This window comes from Oncorhynchus masou, chromosome 29 (assembly GCF_036934945.1).
Source record: "Oncorhynchus masou masou isolate Uvic2021 chromosome 29, UVic_Omas_1.1, whole genome shotgun sequence".
NCBI lineage: Eukaryota > Metazoa > Chordata > Actinopteri > Salmoniformes > Salmonidae > Oncorhynchus > Oncorhynchus masou.
The window spans coordinates 38,422,079-38,441,420 of record NC_088240.1 but is presented as its reverse complement, the minus strand read 5'-3'; the positions used below and the strand labels follow the sequence as shown (position 1 = coordinate 38,441,420).

The window sequence follows — 19,342 nt, the reverse complement described above, 5'->3', positions numbered from 1 at the left end:
GGTGATTGTGGTTAGTGAGAAAACCGAGAAAATCAGTTCGGATATGTCGCTATGGACGGTAAGGTACAGAGAAAGTGTATTAATTGGATGATGCTTGTCTACATTATGTTAAAAACGTTTGTCATAGTGTAGTTACAAACGTCGGAATGTCGTTCATTATCTCCGCATTCCTTAGATGGGGATGTCTGTGTTTGAACTGGCCATGTCATGTGTCGCAAATTATCAAATTGAAAGGAAAATGTGTTGTTAGTTTTTTTATGCCTGTCAAGATGTGTAATAAGTTCTCATTTGTTTAAGAGTCTTTTCTACCATGTAAAACATTTTCAGGGTTCGGGTTCACAAATGGAAATACAGACGCAGCAAAGACAGGGTAAGGCTTTAATAAAGAATATATTCAAAATAAATGACTGCAATATTTTGAAAATAAATGTAAATAGTTTGAAAGGAAATCAAGTTATTTTTTTCTTTAAGCAGCAGTACCAAAAACAAACATATGACTACAGTACCTAGCAAAGAATAAATTGGATGACATGACGATTACAGAGGCTTTAAAGGCCCATTGCAGTCAAAAACGCGATTTTCTCACGTGTTAAATACACTGTGTACAAAACATTAGGAACACCTGCTCTTTACATGACAGACTCACCAGGTGAATCCAGTTGAAAACTATGATCCTTTATAGATGTAACCTTTTAAATCCACTTTAACCAGTGTAGATGAAGGGGAGGAGACAAGTTAAAGAAGGATTTTTAAGCCTTGAGACAATTGAGACATGGATTGTGTATGTGTGCCATTCAGAGGGTGAATGGGCAAGACAAAAGATTGAAGTGCCTTTGAACGGGGTATGTTAGTAGGTGCTAGGCGCACCTGTTTGTGTCAAGAACTGCGACGCTGCTGTGTTTTTCATGCTCAACAGTTACCCACGTGTATCAACAATGGTCCACCACCCAAAGGGCATCCAACCAACTTCACACACAACTGTGGGAAGCATTGGTGTCGACACGGGCCAGCATTCCTGTGGAAAGCGTTTGACACCTTGTAGAGTCCATGCTCAGATGAATTGAGGCTGTTTGGAGGGCAAAAGGTGGTGTAACTCAATAGTAGGAAGGTGTTCCTAATGTTTTGTACACTCAGTGTTTATTTCCACACTATGAAGTTGGAATAATACTGTGAAAATGATAATGCCCTCTTAGTGTAAGAGCTGTTCGAAAGTGCGCCTGAAATTTCAGCCTATTTAGGTGGGATGGAGTTTTGGCCTGCCTGGTGACATCACCAGGTGGTAAATTAGTCAATAGACCGATAATAAAGAGAGTTACAAACATCTCTGCCAATAACAGCAACTTTTTGGTTTTCCCTTCCCCACTCAGACCACTTGCAGGAGGTCCTAGCACAATTTTGAGAAATTGCTGTTTGCTAAGAAGCTGTTTTTGTTAGGCTTGGGTACTGCCTTTTACAAACTCATGTCGCATTTTAACCTAAATTATAAAATACAGCACACATGGCATACATGTACAGTATTGACGATAGGGTGTGTCGTTTTTACTCAATGCTCAGGATACATGGAAACACTGAGGAAAATCACCTCAAGGCAAAAGAGTTTTTCCACCTACACGGCAGGATATGGTGAGAGACCAGATCAGATACTCAGTTCTTCCCACTTTGGCTTTCACCACTACATATCATACAGTTAGCCTTAGCCTCCTACTGTACAACCATCCTGAAGTCTCGCCAGTTTACATTCTGTTTCGCTACACAAAACGAGAGTGCAGCGTTCAGGATGGTCATGGATCAGGCTATCATACAGTGTCCTGTAGTATGATATTAGTGTTACAGCAGTACCTAGTGTACCTATGGCAGCACAGAAGTACTTGCCTGTAAATGATGAGGTTTGAAAAGTGGGATGCAACACATTTCATCTCCACCACTGTAATCTCTCCATGACTGTGGTCACTGGTCAGACAGGGTTATTGCAAGGACATGACGATTCAAGTTTGACATGTTGATGGAGGTTTACAGTGCTGTGAAGCCCCTTCATATCCCCATAACAGGGATTAAAGTTGGGAAGAACTGAGTATTTTTGCAACAGACCATGTAAAACTTACCAGTCAGTTTGGGATATAGAGTGTGTGTGAGTTAGATTCTCCTCTTACACCTTGCACTCTGGTTCCAGTCCAGCTTGGAAGGTAATCTGTGTAGTAACTGGTCACATGACCTGTAACTGCCACCATGTCCATACATCACCTGTTTGGTTGTGCCTATGAAGAATCATAGTGATTTGGTGAACCATGCTTAATATACCTACACGGTATATGTACAGTAGCGGATGAAACACATTGTCGAGCTAGGGGGAAATACATTGCATGTTGTGTTGTCACATCTACTGGCTCCAATATTGAGTGTAGAGGTCGACCGATTAATCGGAATTGCCGATTTAATTAGGGCCGATTTCAAGTTTTCATAGCAATCAGAAATCGGTATTTTTGGGCGCCTATTTCCAATTATTTTTTTTTATTTTTTTGCAACCGCACAGTTAACTAGTCCAACGCTCTAACCTTTGCACTCCACCAGTAGCCTGCCTGTTACGCGAATGTAGTAGAAGCCAAGGTAAATTGCTAGCTAGCATTAAACTTATCGTATATAAAACAATCAATCATAATCACTAGTTATGACTACTGATCCAGTTTAGCAGGCAATATTAACCAGTTGAAATTGTGTCATTTCTCTTGCGTTCATTGCACGCAGAGTCAGGGTATATGCAACAGTTTGGGCTGCCTGGCTCATTGCGAATTAATTTGCCAGAATATTACGTAATTATGACATACATTGAAGGTTGTGCAATGTAACAAGAATATTTAGACTTAGGGATACCACCTGTTAGATAAAATTCCGAACGGTTCCGTATTTCACTGAAATAATAAATGTTTTGTTTTTGAAATGATAGTTTCCGGATTCGATCATATTAATGACCAAAGGCTCGTATTTATGTGTGTTATTATGTTATAATTAAGTCTGATTTGATAGAGCAGTCTGACTGAGCAGCAGCAGGCCCGTAATCATTCATTCAAACAGCACTTTCATGCGTTTTGCTAGCAGCTCTTCGCAAGCACAGTGCTGTTTATGACTTCAAGCCTATCAGCCTAATGGCTGGTGTAACCAATGTGAAATGGCTAGCTAGTTAACTGGGTGTGCGCTAATACTGTTTCAAACGTCACTCGCTTTTAGTTTTGGAGTAGTTATTCCCCTTGCACTGCAAGGGCCGCGGCTTTTGTGGAGCGATGGGTAACAATGCTTCGAGTGTGGCTGTTGTCTATGTGTTCCTGGTTCGAGCCCAGGTAGGGGCAAGGAGGGAGACGGAAGCTATACTGTTACACTGGCAATACTATAGTGCCTATAAGAACATCCAATAGTCAAAGCTATATGAAATACAAATGGTATAGAGAGAAATAGTCATATAAATACTATATTAACTACAACCTAAAACCTCTTACATTTTGAATATTGAAGTCTCATGTTAAAAGGAACCACCAACTTTCATATGTTCTCATGTTCTGAGCAAGGAACTTAAACGTTAGCTTTTTTACAAGGCACATATTTTACATGGCACACATTTTTACATAGCACATATTACTTTCTTCTCTAGCACTTTGTTTTTGCATTATTTAAACCAAATTGAACATGTTTCATTATTTATTTGAGGCTAAATTGATTTTATTGATGTTTTATATAAAGTTAAAATAAGTGTTAATTCAGTATTGTTGTCATTGTCATTATTACAAATAACAAATCAAATAAAAATCGTCCGATTAATCGGTATCGGCGTAGAAAAATCATAATCGGTCGACCTCTAATTGAGTGCATTGTAAACTCCTGGCAAATGCTTTTGGCTTTATCCTTCAATGATGCTGAGTGCACATAAATATGTAATACATTGATAATGTTTTATACACATGAATATGTTGGCTGGGGTATCCAACTGCATTAAGAGCATTGCATTCTTTACGATGTCTTTTTTTTCTCCCACATGTTGTTGACACAGTGTCGTAGACAATGAGTAACCAGAGCCTTGCCATCAGGCAGTTCTGGTGTCCTGTTCTGCGAGAGCGCTCTTTTGTTGTCTCCCAGACATTGGTTTATCTCACATCCGTTTGGGAGAACGGTTGTAGGAACATTTTCTCTCTCATTGCTGTGGTGATAAGATATACAGTATTTTGCTGTTAATACACAATAGTCTCAGGGGTCGAGAATATATCAATCTCTCGATTTTTGGTTTATATCAAAACAGATCACGTTTGGTGTTAATGTATGAATTGTTTGCATGGGTTAGATTCAACAACGTCAGTTCAATTTCAAATCTGATCTATTCACGGTATACTGACAGTTATCTGTATGAAATGGAAGCTGTTGAGACAGCGGTTATCTTTTGTGTTCAGTCTGTGTGATCGTCTTTTATCTCTGTGTTCCCCCTGGGCTTTGTACTCATAGCAACATGACTGCTGGTGTTTGTTGCTCATGTGAAATAAGTCTTGTTTTTGCTGCTAACCATTCAACAAATGAGTACAATGCATTGCAACACACTGCAATGTAGCCTATGCAATTTAAGTACCACTAAGACATTACACAACTGCACATTAAATCTAGTATTTTAGCCATTTTAATGAAGATCAAGAATTGTCTGAATCCAAAGTCAAGTATTTTATCAAGAGTATGTCAGCGAGGTACAGTTAATTTACTGATTGGAGACATGTGTGGGTCACATGACCGCGTAACTATCCAGAACTTCCTGGTTACCTGTGTGCAACCTGAGAGGCTTCATATCTACCTCGTTTATGACTGGATACATCTGGCACCTGAATATTTAAAACTAGATCACATTGCTGATTACAACTGGATGAATTATTGATCGCTGCTGATTAGCATGATTTGGTCAGGGACATGTTGCTAGGGTAGACACAGAGACACTTTTAGCAGAACGTGATAGGGAATCAACTGTCACAAACGAGGTATGCATGGGCTATTGAAGCTTTTTTTTTTACCTGAAAATATTTTTGAGAGTTCAGTTTGAGATTCAGAGTGGTATACCGTACTGTATGTATGTTATGTAATGTTTGAGGTGAAAGGAGATGTGGGATTTCTGATTAAGGATGGATGATGTTATATTGTTATACATGTTATACATGTTCTCATGTTCTCTTTTGTGTTTATCTCAGCGTTCTTGTTATGCTACCAGTGCTTATTGTCAGTGTGATGTTTGACATTCAAAAGGAGACGTTAGAGAGGTGTAAAGGGTTATGTGTAGCGTTGTATTTCATTTCATTCATAGTGTTATGTGTGTCTTTAGTGATCTGAAGTTTATATGTAAAATCTTATCTAAGTTCATACTGTTTTCCTTTCAACAAATGATTTTCAAAAATATATATTTCAGCCACCAATTGAGTATTTTCATGAGAACAACACCAGCCGGACTGGCAATAGGTTACTAATGCAGATCTGAGACTTGAGCTTAGTTTTGAAGCACCAGGAGAAAGTTGATATACTAGACTGGGTGTCTGATGCTTCCAGCCACTTTGGTCACACAGCTGCTCTCTAGCAATATGAGCCTACTGTTGTTACAAAAGCCTGGCATAGATGGCTAGGCAACAAGGGAACCACAATGCATTCAATGCACTGAGACTCAAAGATGCTTGGAAACAAAAATGTTTCCATTCGTTTCGAATAATCAATGGCTCAAAAATAGCTTTTTGACCTTGTTGATGCACAAGGCATGTGTGATTTACAGTATTTGAACGGGAGTGAGCAGGTAGATTAATTTCTGGATGATCGGTGATGATAGCGTTGTTTTTTACTGAAGTCAGACAGTGGGGAAAATGATTAGGAGGTCTCGCCTAATGTTACACTTTCAAAGAAGCCTATTGTCTCCCGCTTGTCCATGCCATGTTTGGTTTCTTTGAGGATGGACAAATTGAAGGACTTCAGCCACCACTTGGCTCTGCATGTTTATACATCTCCTCAAATGACTGTTATATCCATCTAGTGTCAAGCCATCACTCACCCTGCTCCTACGCCAATTCATAAATCTATCCACGCTGGTGCAGTGACAGAGAGGCCTGGTGGTCCAAATATTGTATTTTCTTTTTTTTTTGCACGTGAACCGCTACTCAAAATAAATGCTCCCCCGTCTCCCTCAGGGTCAGTCAACCTCTGTGATACATTGCACTTTATGTGACAAACTGAAGGGATGGGAGAACTGAACTCCCCTCACTGAGAGTATCAATCATTCGGGGAATACGGAATACATACATATGTAAATACGGTTTCCTGATCGGTCACATTGTACAACTGCTCACTCAGGTGTGTGTTTTGACACCTCTTGCTTTGCACCATTAACCCATTATATCTGTCATGCTGGTTATGCCCCCACTGTATACACCCCAGAGTGATTTATTACAGGCCTAGCCCCTCGAATTTGATAATAGGGATTTATCCTTCATTTATGACGCTATGGAGTGGTTTCCTAGACACAGATTAAGATTAATAATCTCCATTGAAAATGCTTTTTAGTCCAGGATTAGGCTTAGTCTGTGTCCGGGGAAACTGCCGCTCATTATGCAGTTACTTAGTATGATTTGAGCTTGACCTGTCATCGGATAAAGACACCAAAGTCAGCTTGAAAATGATACAACGAAAGAAAAAAAATAGAAATTGTTTTAGAAAACTCTTTCAGTTTGATTATGTGTGGAGCCTTTGGGGGCGGGGTTGGTTCTGTGGTAGACACAAGCACCAGTCAAGTTAATCTCAGGCCAATCCAATTGATTCTGAAGAGATTGTAGTGTTCTTAGTGGCGTGTTCTTCGGCATAGACTGGGTCCCTGTTGTGCGTGCTAATTCGGCGTCCCAGTGCAATGCTGCTTGTTACATGTCCTCCCGGGGACAAGCGAGCGTCATCTGTGTGGGTCATGTTTTACTATGAAACACCTTAGTCGTTTGTGTGCACTGCCCAAGGCTTAATGAGTCAGCAGAAAATAACAGTCCCGATGTAAGTACCGTCGTATGGTTTGTATTTTGCTTTCTCTTCATCAGTTTTAAATCTGTTAAGCGCCTCCCATGGCCAAATAGATGTGTCATTGAGCACAGTCAGTGGTGAAGTAATCTACTGTATGACATAGCAAGCTGTTAGGATCTATGCTGTTGATATATCGCTAGTGAGAAAGTGTGTTTTGGTGGAGCGTTACATGCACATCAGTGTGGTTAAAGCCACATGCGTGATGTTTTGAAGCAAATCTTAAAGCTATGGTGACACATTGCCTGCCATCTTTCCTTGATTAGCAAAGCTTCCCCTAGAGAGGAGGAAAGTGTTGTCAGGGATGCATATTTGGTTCCAATGTGTGCACATGAATGAAGCATTTCTCTTGGATCTCTATTATTCAATGTAGGAGATCACTGTATGGACTATACCCTTACAAGGCCAGTATGATCGGTCTGGAGAGCCTGGCGGATCCATCGGGTGACTGGGACATTGCGGAGACCATCGGTAAAGGAACCTATGGTAAAGTCTACAGAGTGAACAACAGGAAGGATGGGAGTCAGGCAGCAGTCAAAGTCCTGGACCCAATCAATGTAAGTAATTGCAAAAGACTTCCAATCAATGCATGTGCCACCTTGTGCATGGAGCATAATTGCTATGGATCTAACAAGTTTAGGTGCTCTCCCGCCTAGAATTGTCAACCCTGACCTGTGACAACACTAAACCAAACAAATGAATAAAGGAAATCATCTCTGTTTTTCTTTACTATTGTTTGGCTTGTCTCAGTACACCAGGCATACAAACGGAGTAAGTTTCTTTGCTTATTTCTCTGTACCTGCCTACCCCTCCTCCTGTACCTGTCCCTGTGTTTACTGTTCCCTAGTAGATTCCCCAACTATAGTGGCGTGTCAAGGGGGTGGCCCAGACTGGCCACACCCCTCCACTGAAATCTGATTGGCCACCCCGGTGGCCCCCCAGAAACTCTGAGATCTCATAGGTCGTCTGTGAATACATTGACTGACAGCAAAGACTCCTCAATCTCACCAGAGAAAGCATCCGAGCAGGCGAAACAGCCCTATGTCTTAGTATGTGTAGCCCATGTATCTGATGCTGTCTGGACATGTCATACTCTTTTTGGCCAGACAGAATCAGATACATGGCCTACATATACTAAGACAGAGGGGCGATGTTTGCCTCATTCCGATGCTTTCTCTGGTGAAATAGATTCAGCCCCTTGTGAATTATGCCCCTTGTGAATTATGCCGCTTGCAAAAATTATGAAACACGGATAGACACGAAGGAGAAATTTCTATGTTTCTTTCTCTTTTTATTGTAAAACATTTTGGAGATGCCACTACTTTTTTGGCTGAATGTCATTAAACTTATGGTGTTTGTAATAGAGTTTACCTTTCCATTCAAATGGCGGGTGCACAGTGCCCTGTTCAGATGCTGAACCTATTTTGGAGTAGACAAAAGTACGCAAGTAACCTACTTTGAAGTGATTTTGTTTGACAGTCAGATGAAAACTTCATGACTCATTGTATTCATGACAAATGAAAAGGTAATACATTTGTACAGTGAAATTCCATGTCTTTACTATAAAGCACATTAAACATTTTCATAGGAGGTCCTGTAGAAAGAATTGAGACCCCCCCGAATGACCCTGTATAATTTGCGCACACCTTCCATGCAGACACTGTATCAATACTTTTGGAATTGATTTATGATTTATTTTAACAGGGAAATGCACCAAACCTAAGCTGAAGCATTACAGCCGTTGAACCATCATAATTATATTGTAAAAACCAATTTGATCGATTAAGGTTCAAAATGTTATGTCCCCCTGTAACCTGAGCCTGTGGCCCACCTTGGCCACCCCCATTCAGAATGTTCTTGACACGCCACTTCCCACCTGTTTCCTTTTTCACCTATTTTCACTCCATTTCTACACCCGCTTCCCACGGTCGTCCTAACCAGTCACTGTGTCCACCTTCCCCATTATGCATGTGCCGCTACCTTAGTGATGTGCAGTTAGTTGCCAGACCTGTCCGTGGTGCAGATGCCTGGGGCCATGGGCCCTGCAGTTGCGCCATGTTGTGCGTTTGTGAGATTCAGGGCTGAATGCTTGTTTATGATTGTGTCGGTGCTCCAATCCCTCTTGCGACTCCTTGCTAGCCCCCTGCTGCAGCTCCCTGCCTGGCCGGTTATGAAGATGCAGCTGCTTCCATGCTCATTCCTCTCCTTGATTAGACCGCAGACAGTATATTTCACACATCCAGGAAGAGGAATTCTGCCTCTGTGACGCTTTCTCTTCCACTGAGATTTAAACTGATTTAGAAGAAGCTCAGTTGGTACTTCTGACCAAGAACTAGTTTCCCCTGTGTTTAATGGTTCCGGGCTCTGATTGAAGGTGTTTTAGCTTCCTTATAATCTCATTTCAACATCCTTTTTTTTAATGTCAGAAGTGTCAATACAGTTTGTTGTGTGACTTATGACAAATATCCTCCGTCAAAATGGTGTGTCGCTGATGTAAATGTGTCCTCTTTGACAAAGGATGTTGATGAGGAGATTGAGGCCGAGTACAACATCCTGAGGACCTTGTCCAACCACCCAAACGTGGTCAAGTTCTACGGCATGTTCTACAAGTCAGATGACCTCTCAGGTGGACAGCTCTGGTTGGTTCTAGAGGTGAGATCCCCTGGGTTATTCTGTCTCGCTTATGAAGTAAGACTTTGCCCAGCTTTATACAGTCCTGTCAAATACTGTATATCTATAACATCTCTACATCTTCAGCACTACACATATAGTGTTAATCATTAAAGTGCTGTATGACTTTTCACAGGAGGAAATATGACCCAGTGGTGTTTGCATGTCAAACATTACAGTCTGCTTGTGCTCAATATAAGTAGCTGCACTTTATCTCTCTCCTGTGTTACATCTCCTCCACTATGATCACGTAGTCTTACAGCTGTTGTCTGTTTGAGAAGTAGAAGGATCACAAACAGTAGGTTTGCTTTATATCACAGCAGTGAAATCTATCGCAGAGCTGAGAGGAGGTCACCCTCCTACACTGGGAAAAATGTTTAAAAAGCTTTGGAAGAAAGAGCCGTGACACCAGTCTAGTTGTGTATGTGTGGGAGGGAGGGATGGCTCTTGTGTAATGAATCATAATCTAGAGTAGTGAGTAATGGAGGAGCCACTGTTCTCTCTCTCTCTCTCTCTCACTCACTCACTCTCTCTCTCTCTCTCTCTCTCTCTCTTCTCCCCCCCCCTCTCTCTCTCTCTCTCTCTCTCTCTCTCACACAGCTGTGCAACGGGGGCTCAGTCACCGATCTCATCAAAGGCCTGCTCATGCGGGGCCAGCGACTGCTGGAGCCCGTTATCGCATACATCTTATACGGCGCCCTCTTGGTGAGATGGCCAACTGCAAAACGCCTAATGACGGAAGGGGGTGGCATCCACACACAGTGGGCAGGGGATTGACTCAGGTGGTGGCGGGGTGTGGGAGTAATAGATTTCCATCCCTTTAAACACCAGGGGGAGCTCTTTGATATGCATGGCAGTAGACAGCTTTATTTGAAACACATTCAAATTGTACTAATCACAAACCGTTGATAATGGGGTTACTGATGCTTATTAAGCCCCCCTTTGCGTTCCTCCTCACGCCTGCCAGGGTCTCCAGCATTTACACAACAACCGGATTATCCATCGTGACGTCAAAGGAAACAACATCCTTCTGACCACCGAGGGAGGGGTCAAACTTGTTGACTTTGGTAATGGCTTTTGTTATCCTGTTGTGGGTGCACTTTGGCTAATTGATGGCTTGTAGAAAGAGATACATGCATATTACAGGGAGGCTCTGGGAAGTTGTTTGTTGGCTCTGTTTCTTCTGTCTGGGTCTTTGTTTATTAACAGATGACTTATCATTAATAGTTGGAAGTTAATCCATTATTTTTTTTGTCCACAAAAAAGCCTGTGATATTATTGGTAAAGAGTATAAGATGAATACAAGCATGTGGAGATCAATGCTTCGATGCGGTCCACATCTTGCTTCCCCCCTACCCTATGTAACATCTTGGTATTTCATGGACCATAGCTTAACCTAAGGCTATTATTGCTAATTTAAATTGCATTATTTGATCCTTTGCATATTAAAAGAAAGCTGTTCTAGCAAATGACTCTGAGTTGCCCCGAGCATGTTTATGTCCTTGTGTGTTGAGAATGAAGTGGACTCCTGCTGATAAAAATCTGTCCCACTTAATTTGAAATTATTATTGCCAATTTATGTCGGTATGGCAGGTTGCCCCACCAAATGATATGCCATATTGCTATTGATTGATCCACACGCACTTTCCCTCTGTAATTCACAATCATGTAATATGCACATTACAGCATCTTGAACAACTGTGAATATGTAATTATTACAGGCTGTGATGTGGTATAACACAAACAATCTTATTTTGCACCAATCACCGATGCTCTGAGAATGAGGTGATTTATTAATTAGCTTGAATTCTATCCAGGTGTCTCTGCTCAGCTGACGAGTGCACGTTTGAGGAGAAACACATCCGTTGGCACTCCCTTTTGGATGGCACCTGAGGTTAGACTTTTTTTTTTGACATGCCCAACTAAACCACTTTGCTTGCAACTACATGAGAACACTAAGCACCAAAATATCCTACATGATGACACCATTGAGTTGCATTAGATGTGCTATGTGGACTGGAGAGCGAGATAGACGAGTGACTATGTACTCTGCTGAGGCTGTTTAATATGTAACACCCCCTTGTCATTGTGCATTCCCCTCCACGCGCCCTGCTCTTGAGGTCGCCCCAAGGTTAATAGCTGGGAGTCTGCTGCCCCAGCTTACTGTTTGGCAGAAATGAGGCATGATGATTGGGCTGGTAGGAGGGGTCCTCAGGGGCAATTAGAATAAAGGAGGCTGTTCATTTTGGGTCTCAGTAATGATTTTTGACGGTGAGAGAAGGGAGGCGCAATACTAGTTGCAACGCACATTATCTGATGAATTCATTTAACTGTACCCTTTTTAAATCAACATTACAATGTGTTTTTCAAACACAGGCAATTATAAAATGACTTTATCGTCTTCTGCATTGTTGCCCAAAACTCATCGGATTTCAGCTCCACAAAAATGAAAGTGGCCATAATGAAGTCAGTACCTCGCTGTTGTAAAGACATTATCGTCATATCATCATGGACAGTAAGAAACATGGCAGCAACTTGCATGAGAAGTGTCCACCTGCTTGTGTCATGCTTGTCCTGCCTGTGTCGTCCCAGGTCATCGCCTGTGAGCAGCAGTATGACTCCACGTATGACGCCCGCTGTGACGTGTGGTCGCTGGGCATCACAGCCATAGAGCTGGCTGATGGAGACCCCCCGTTGTCCGAGATGCACCCCGTCAAAGCCCTCTTCAAGATCCCACGGTAAGGCACTAGAGGGCTCCCTCTGCACATGGCTGGCTGGGGCAGACCAGACACGCAGCAGCAGTTGCGCTCTCGTAAGAAGCTTTTGATTTTGACTGGAGGACAATGGTAAACTGAATTTAAGAGTGGATCGTCACAGAGCCCTTTCTCTGAAAAATTATGAAATGCCAAATATGTCAAGAAATTGAAAAGATTCTTAATGTAATTTTGTGTGGTCATGAAATGCAGGATAGACCTGGTATAAATTAATTAAATCAGGAAAATAATTAGCCTTCTACAATCCGTGTTTCCAAGCTTCAAGGCTAGATTGTAAACTCAATTGAAAATTGCAGAATGATAAACTGATCAGAACTGATCAAGAGTTAATGGAACAACATTTGGCCTTACCCTTAAATATGTTATTTAATCTAAAAACTCTCCTCTGATGTGTTCACAATTTCTGATGAATGATTATTTAAAAGCTCTGATGGTACAAGTGGCTGACCTTTTACTATTGGCACAATCATGCAATTATCTCTCAGTTTGGTGAGGATGTGCCCTTCTGATTGCAATTTGCATTGGTGATTAGCTCCATTCACATTGAGATGAGGCTGTCACCAGCCACCCATCACGGTGTTATCTCCACCCCACCAAACCTGATGAGAAACAAGCATGCATCGTGTCGCTGTAGTAGTTATGGGAACCACAGCAGTGGTTTATCACACCAAACTCGAAGTGAAAGGTAAAACAGGTCACAGCAATTACAGGCTCAGAGGAAGCTGTCCTGGTCAAAGGAACGCTCCCGAATCACAGAGCCTGGAATAACACTCTACTGGGTCTGTGGGGAAGCATGCGGGGAAGTGGGTCTGTGGGGAAGCATGCATTCAGTCATCTGATTTGATAGGACGGAACCTTTTCAGTGGGATGTACATCTAAATTCTGTATTGTGCTGAGTTGGTGATTGGCCTGTTTTGGTAGAAGGATGAAAACAGCAGACAGCATCTAAAGTAGAGCAGGTACCAGAGCAGGTTTTGCATTCTGTGTGAATGACTTGAATTGCCCTTAGATAACATTCACTAGAGGTTGTGATAAACAATGGAAGGGCATGTACAGTTCTCTTCTGTTATCATTCATCCATTTTTCTTTATCACCTTTTAATGAAATAATTTGACTTTATGAGAGATTTGGAATATGAATAGAGTTAGACACGTGCAGCAATCTACCATTGTTAAGACTGGGGATTATTTTTCAAAATCAAAATAGATATTTGGCCCTGGCCCATAAATCTTTTGAATTGGGACCTTTGGCTGGGCGGCGCCAGGATAAATCACAGTGCGGGCACACTGAACCGTGAAATGATTCTGTTAACATGTCATCTGTCTCAAATATATTTTCCCATCAATGCAACAAGGCAGTCAAACTAATAAGGGAAGGTTGTCTGACAGTGTCTGTCTGTTGTATGTGCGTTCTATTTGAAACAGAGGACATGTGTTACAAAAAGGTGTACCTGTGTGTTACACTTTTATTCTGCACTTTGAGCACAGAAATTATAGTGATACGCAATATATTGCTTTAATGATTGTATTGAGGTAGATTTAATGATTGTATTGAGGTAGATTTAATGATTGTGATGCGGTAGATTTAATTATTGTAAAATTAGGTTGATTTAATGATTGAAAAATGAGGTCGATTTAATGATTGTAATGAGGTATATATAATTGTAAAATTAGGTGGATTTAATTATTGTAATGAGGTCGATTTTAATGATTGTAATGAGGTCGATTTAAAGATTGTAATGAGATCGATTAAATTGTTGTTTCCTGTGAGTATTACAATCATGCTTTAGTTGCTCTTTAAATTGCCATAATCAGTGGCTTCTCCTGATAGAGTATTGTCCTTGGGAATAATAGGTCTTATAAAGAATCCCACGGACACTAAAACATGCTATATTTAAGCAATAAGGCTTGAGGGGGTGTGGTGTATATGGCCAATATACCAGGGCTAAGGGCTGTTCTCATGCATGACGCAACGCAGAGTGCCTGGATACAGCCCTTAGCTGTGGTATGTTGGCCATATACCACAAACCCCCAAGGTGCCTTATTGCTTTTATAAACTGGTTACCAATGTAATTAGAGCAGTAAAAATAAATGTTTTGTCATACCCGTGGTATAAAATAAAGCCAATCAGCATTCAGGGCTCAAACCACTCAGTTTATAATTCCTTATGACATAAGATTGTATGTCTTTGCACACATTCTTGTATTTCCATCTCACAATCCACTCAATGGCACACTGTATTTATTAATCTGCTGTGTAAATCCTAAAATTATTCCTATGAGTAGGACATTACCATGACAAACATGGTCTATATTGGGTATAAGCATTATGAAAACACAACAGATGTTTTTTAAAATATTGCAATAACTGCATATTCAGTGTCACCATCTAAATCTAGTTGATGCTTCTGTCTGGCTTCACCTACAGTTGAAGTCGGAAGTTTACTTACACTTAGGTTGGAGTCATTAAAACTCGTTTTTCAACCACTCAACAAATTTTTTGTTAACAAACTATAGTTTTGGCAATTCGGTTAGGACATCTACTTTGTGCATGACACAAGTAATTTTTCCAACAATTGTTTACAGACAGATTATTTCACTGTATCAAAATTCCAGTGGGTCAGAAGTTTACATACACTAAGTTGACTGTGCCTTTAAACAGCTTGGAAAATTCCAGAAAATGATGTCATGGCTTTAGAAGCTTCTGAATTTACATCATTTGAGTCAATTGGAGGTGTACCTGTGGATGTATTTAAAGGCCTACTTTCAAAATCAGTGCCTCTTTGCTTGACATCATGGGAAAATCAAAAGAAATCAGGCAAGACATCAGAAAAAAAATTGTAGACCTCAACAAGTCTGGTTCATCCTTGGGAGCAATTTCCAAACGCGTGAAGGTACCACACTCATTTGTACAAACAATAGTACGCAAGTATAAACACCATGGGACCACTCAGCCGTCATACCGCTCAGGAAGGAGACGCATTCTGTCTCCTAGAGATGAACGTGCTTTGGTGCGAAAAGTGAAAATCAATCCCAGAACAACAGCAAAGGAACCTGTGAAGATGCTGGAGGAAACAGGGACAAAAGTATCTATATCCACAGTAAAACAAGTCCTATATCGAAATAACCTGAAAGGGCGCTCAGCAAGGAAGAAGCCATTGCTCCAAAACCGCCATAAAAAAGGCAGACTATGGTTTGCAACTGCACATGGGGAAAAATATATTTTTGGAGAAGTGTCCACTGGTCTGATGAAGCAAAAATAGAACTGTTTGGCCATAATGACCATCGTTATGTTTGGAGGAAAAAGGGGGAGGCTTGCAACCCGAAGAACACCATCCCAACCGCGAAGCACGGGGGTGGCAGCATCATGTTGTGGGGGTGCTTTGCTGCAGGAGGAACTGGTGCACTTCACAAAATAGATGGCATCATGAGGTAGGAAAATTGTGAATATATTGAAGCAACATCTCAAGATATCAGTCAGGAAGTTAAAGCTTGGTCGCAAATGTGTCTTTCAAATGGACAATGAACCCAAGCATACTTCTAAAGTTGTCAAATTGGCTTAAGGACAACAAAGGCAAGGTATTGGAGTGGCCATCACAAAGCCCTGACCTCATTCCTATAGAAAATGTGTGGGCAGAACTGAAAAAGCATGTGCGAGCAAGGAGGCCTAGAAACCTGACTCAGTTACACCAGCTCTGTCAGGAGGAATGGGCAAAAATTCACCCAATTTATTGTGGGAAGCTTGTGGGAGCCTACCCAAAACGTTTGACCCAAGTTAAGCAATTTAAAGGCAATGCTACCGAATACTAATTGAGTGTATGTAAACTTCTGACCCAATGTGATGAAAGAAAAAAAAGATGAAATAAATCATTCTCTCCACTATTATTCTGACATTTCACATTCTTAAAATAAAGTGGTGATCCTAACTTACCTTAAACAGGGAATTATTACTAGGATTAAATGTCAGGAATTGTGAAAAACTGAGTTTAAATGTAATTGGCTATGGTGTATGTAAACTTCCGACTTCAACTGTATATCCTTTTGTGATGTAGCTGGCAGTATGTGAACCCTGGGTTGAGATCTGAGAGGGTTCCGGTGTTTTTGGCTGGCTCAGGACTATGCCCTTCGCTGTACTACATTATCTCCATGTCATACAGCAGACGGAGTGGCCTTAGGGTGTGGACTCACTGTGTAGATAAAACAACAGCACCATTAATGTAGCCAGGCCTCTGGGGCCATTGACACTGGGGCTGAGCACAGGCAGGACTACTGCAAGCCACGTGATAGAGCTTTAGATTTGTGGTGGGAACTTGCACAGATGGTATCCCTTTCACAGCGAACCAGTGTGAAGTGATGAGAGGAGTTCAGATCGCTGTCAGGGAAGCTGCTCTGCTCCTCCACGCCATTCATACCTGCTGCTTGCTCTTTTCCACAGATAGCATCACATAGAAAGAATTGTATTGATTCCAACACCATTGTAAATCACTATTAACAGTAAAGTAAGGCCGGCCCGGGAGCCAATCTGTTGTAGATAGATGTCCAAGAGCCAATCACAGATCCTCCTCTACGGGAAACAGATTATATGGCCTACAGCATATCATGATGAGAAGATTGGATGTGATTTTGCCTGCTTTATAGTATGTCATATATGTGGGGCCCATGGTTATCATGAATGTGGGTAATGGAGCATGTAAAAGGGTAAAGCTGTAAAACGGTTAACTGCAGAATTAATTACGGAAACTTGAGACGATGCTCTCAGATATTCAATATGTGGAAAGGTTAATTGCTTGAGCCAATATTCTCCATGCTGTAGTTGCCAAACCCAGAGTAAAGTCCCGTGTAAAGTCATAGGGAGATGTGTACGTAAAAAGCCTGTGAAGGTTAAAGGTAATTGGCAAAGAAGTCCAATGCTGTGTTTATTCGCCCAGATCCCAGTGGATATTAGCAAAATACAGTGAACTCCGACAGTAAAATTATTTGTTGTTGTTGTTTTGGCTTTGTAATCCAGTACTTTGGATTTGAGATGATACAATGACTATGAGGTTAAAGTGCGGACTGTCAGCTTTAATTTGAAGGTATTTTCATCCATATCTCACGAACCGTTTAGAGATTACAGCACTTACAACATACAACAAAAAATCTGTCACTATCCCAATTCTTTTGGAGCTCACTGTATGTAACTGGGCTTGTATCTGTCTGAAAGGAGATGTGAAGTGAGGAAGATAATGTGTGTAAATGATGGGTTGTCAAAGCCAACAAAGGCTAATGAAATCATAGGGCAACCAGTGTTCTGGCAAGAAGCAATACCCCAGCCAAAAGCCACAGGTAATGTAAAGGTTACAGAGCAGAACAGTCAAGACTGAAAGACATCGCTACCATTTTTACTGTTTTCTTTTACCAATACTGTTCATCCATTTTGGAATGTATTTGATAAGGGTCCGATTTTGAATTTGACACCTGACCATCAGCAGCACAGTATGCAGGCCTTGGTTCAATGTTAAATGTAAACTTAAGTCTTAGGAGAATGTAAACTGTGATTCTTGTATTGTAATCTTGACATTCAGCCCTGGTAACATTTTGGTGATTTTTATGCACATGAAAGGCTGGGGTTAGGATTGGGGTTAAGATTTATGCTTACTTTTCTATAAACTGTGAGTCTTTGAGATTGAGACACGATCATTTCAAAGTAAACTCACACAGCTTTTGGTATGTACTTTTCACAACAATTGTTTGGCATTTTGTATGTGGAAGATTACTATTGGCTATATGTCAACTGGTCAATCCATCATAGTCTCTAAAGCCTTGTTCACATTGGCAGTTTGAAGTGACTTGTATCCAATTTTTTTTGCATATTCGATTTGAATCTGTTCTTTTTCCTGCAGGAAGAAGTTGGAACATCTTATCCTTTGAGGCTTTAAAAGTGTTCTTACACTATGATTCTGAACATTCAAAGAAACTGGGAAACGTCCATGGCAGGCATTGTTGTTAAGTTGGCTTGCTACATAACCTCTTGAGTGATAGGAAGCACGAGCACCACCACTAATCAGCCTGCACCACTGCTCACACCCGTCATTACAACTAGCATAGCTATGTCAACAAATGACTGCTGTCTGAACACGTCACTTGTAACTTGCTGTTTGGACAGTCAATAATCCAAAGCGGATTTGAAAAACAAACTTGATTTGAGCATTAAGGCCTGCAGTGTGAACAAAGTTTTAGAATATTGCTGGATACTGTTTGTATCTCTCTCTGTGGGACCTTTTTATGACAAACGATCAGTGGTCATTTTTCAAATGTCTTGTAATGATTTAGAGTCACGCTATGGTTTATAAACGAATGTAGTTACTTTGCCACAATAATTTTTCAACATTGTGTTGTCATTTGTTCTGGAAACTCCTCACGGGTTGTTCTGAGAAATGTAGCAGTAATAGAACACAGGCTGGAAAGGTTTCTGACCGAGTTATGTTATATATATTTTTCAAATAATATTGGATTGTTTGTGATTATCCAATAGCTATCTTAGAGAAAATGTATTGCACTGACTACTTGTTTTCCCTCATTCAATATCCTATTGTTTTTAACATAATCTAATACACATCTGCCGTTTCGACCTCTGAGGTGATAGGAAATTGGGGGTGTGACATTGGTTGTGTTTAGAATGCCTCTGTCTGTCTGTTATGCAGTTATTCCATGCAGGCACACTGATGTACCCTCACAGTCTATCCTGTAGAGAAAAATGTTGCAGCACTTTTCCGTGTTCATTCATGTGTGCTCAACAGAACTGCCAGTGCACTCTGATGATAGATGAGCTGGAGTTTGAGCGGTTGGCCCACAGAAGAAGTCT

The 19,342-nt window shown here is 41.0% G+C and overlaps 1 protein-coding gene across 3 annotated transcripts in view; it reads left to right on the top strand.

Moving 5' to 3' along the window:
• myo3b (myosin IIIB) overlaps nt 1-19,342 on the top strand; it is a 106,091-nt gene continuing 86,749 nt past the window's right edge. For 2 of the 3 annotated variants that reach the window (XM_064944796.1, XM_064944795.1), the window contains exons 1-8: nt 1-58; nt 328-370; nt 7,430-7,613; nt 9,574-9,708; nt 10,327-10,431; nt 10,694-10,793; nt 11,544-11,620; nt 12,319-12,464. In XM_064944796.1, the coding sequence (XP_064800868.1) occupies nt 52-58; nt 328-370; nt 7,430-7,613; nt 9,574-9,708; nt 10,327-10,431; nt 10,694-10,793; nt 11,544-11,620; nt 12,319-12,464 (797 nt within the window). In that variant the 5' untranslated portion in view covers nt 1-51. Of the gene's footprint in view, nt 59-327; nt 371-4,927; nt 5,001-7,429; nt 7,614-9,573; nt 9,709-10,326; nt 10,432-10,693; nt 10,794-11,543; nt 11,621-12,318; nt 12,465-19,342 lie in introns of those variants that run through there. The other variant, XM_064944797.1, reaches the window with a different exon arrangement.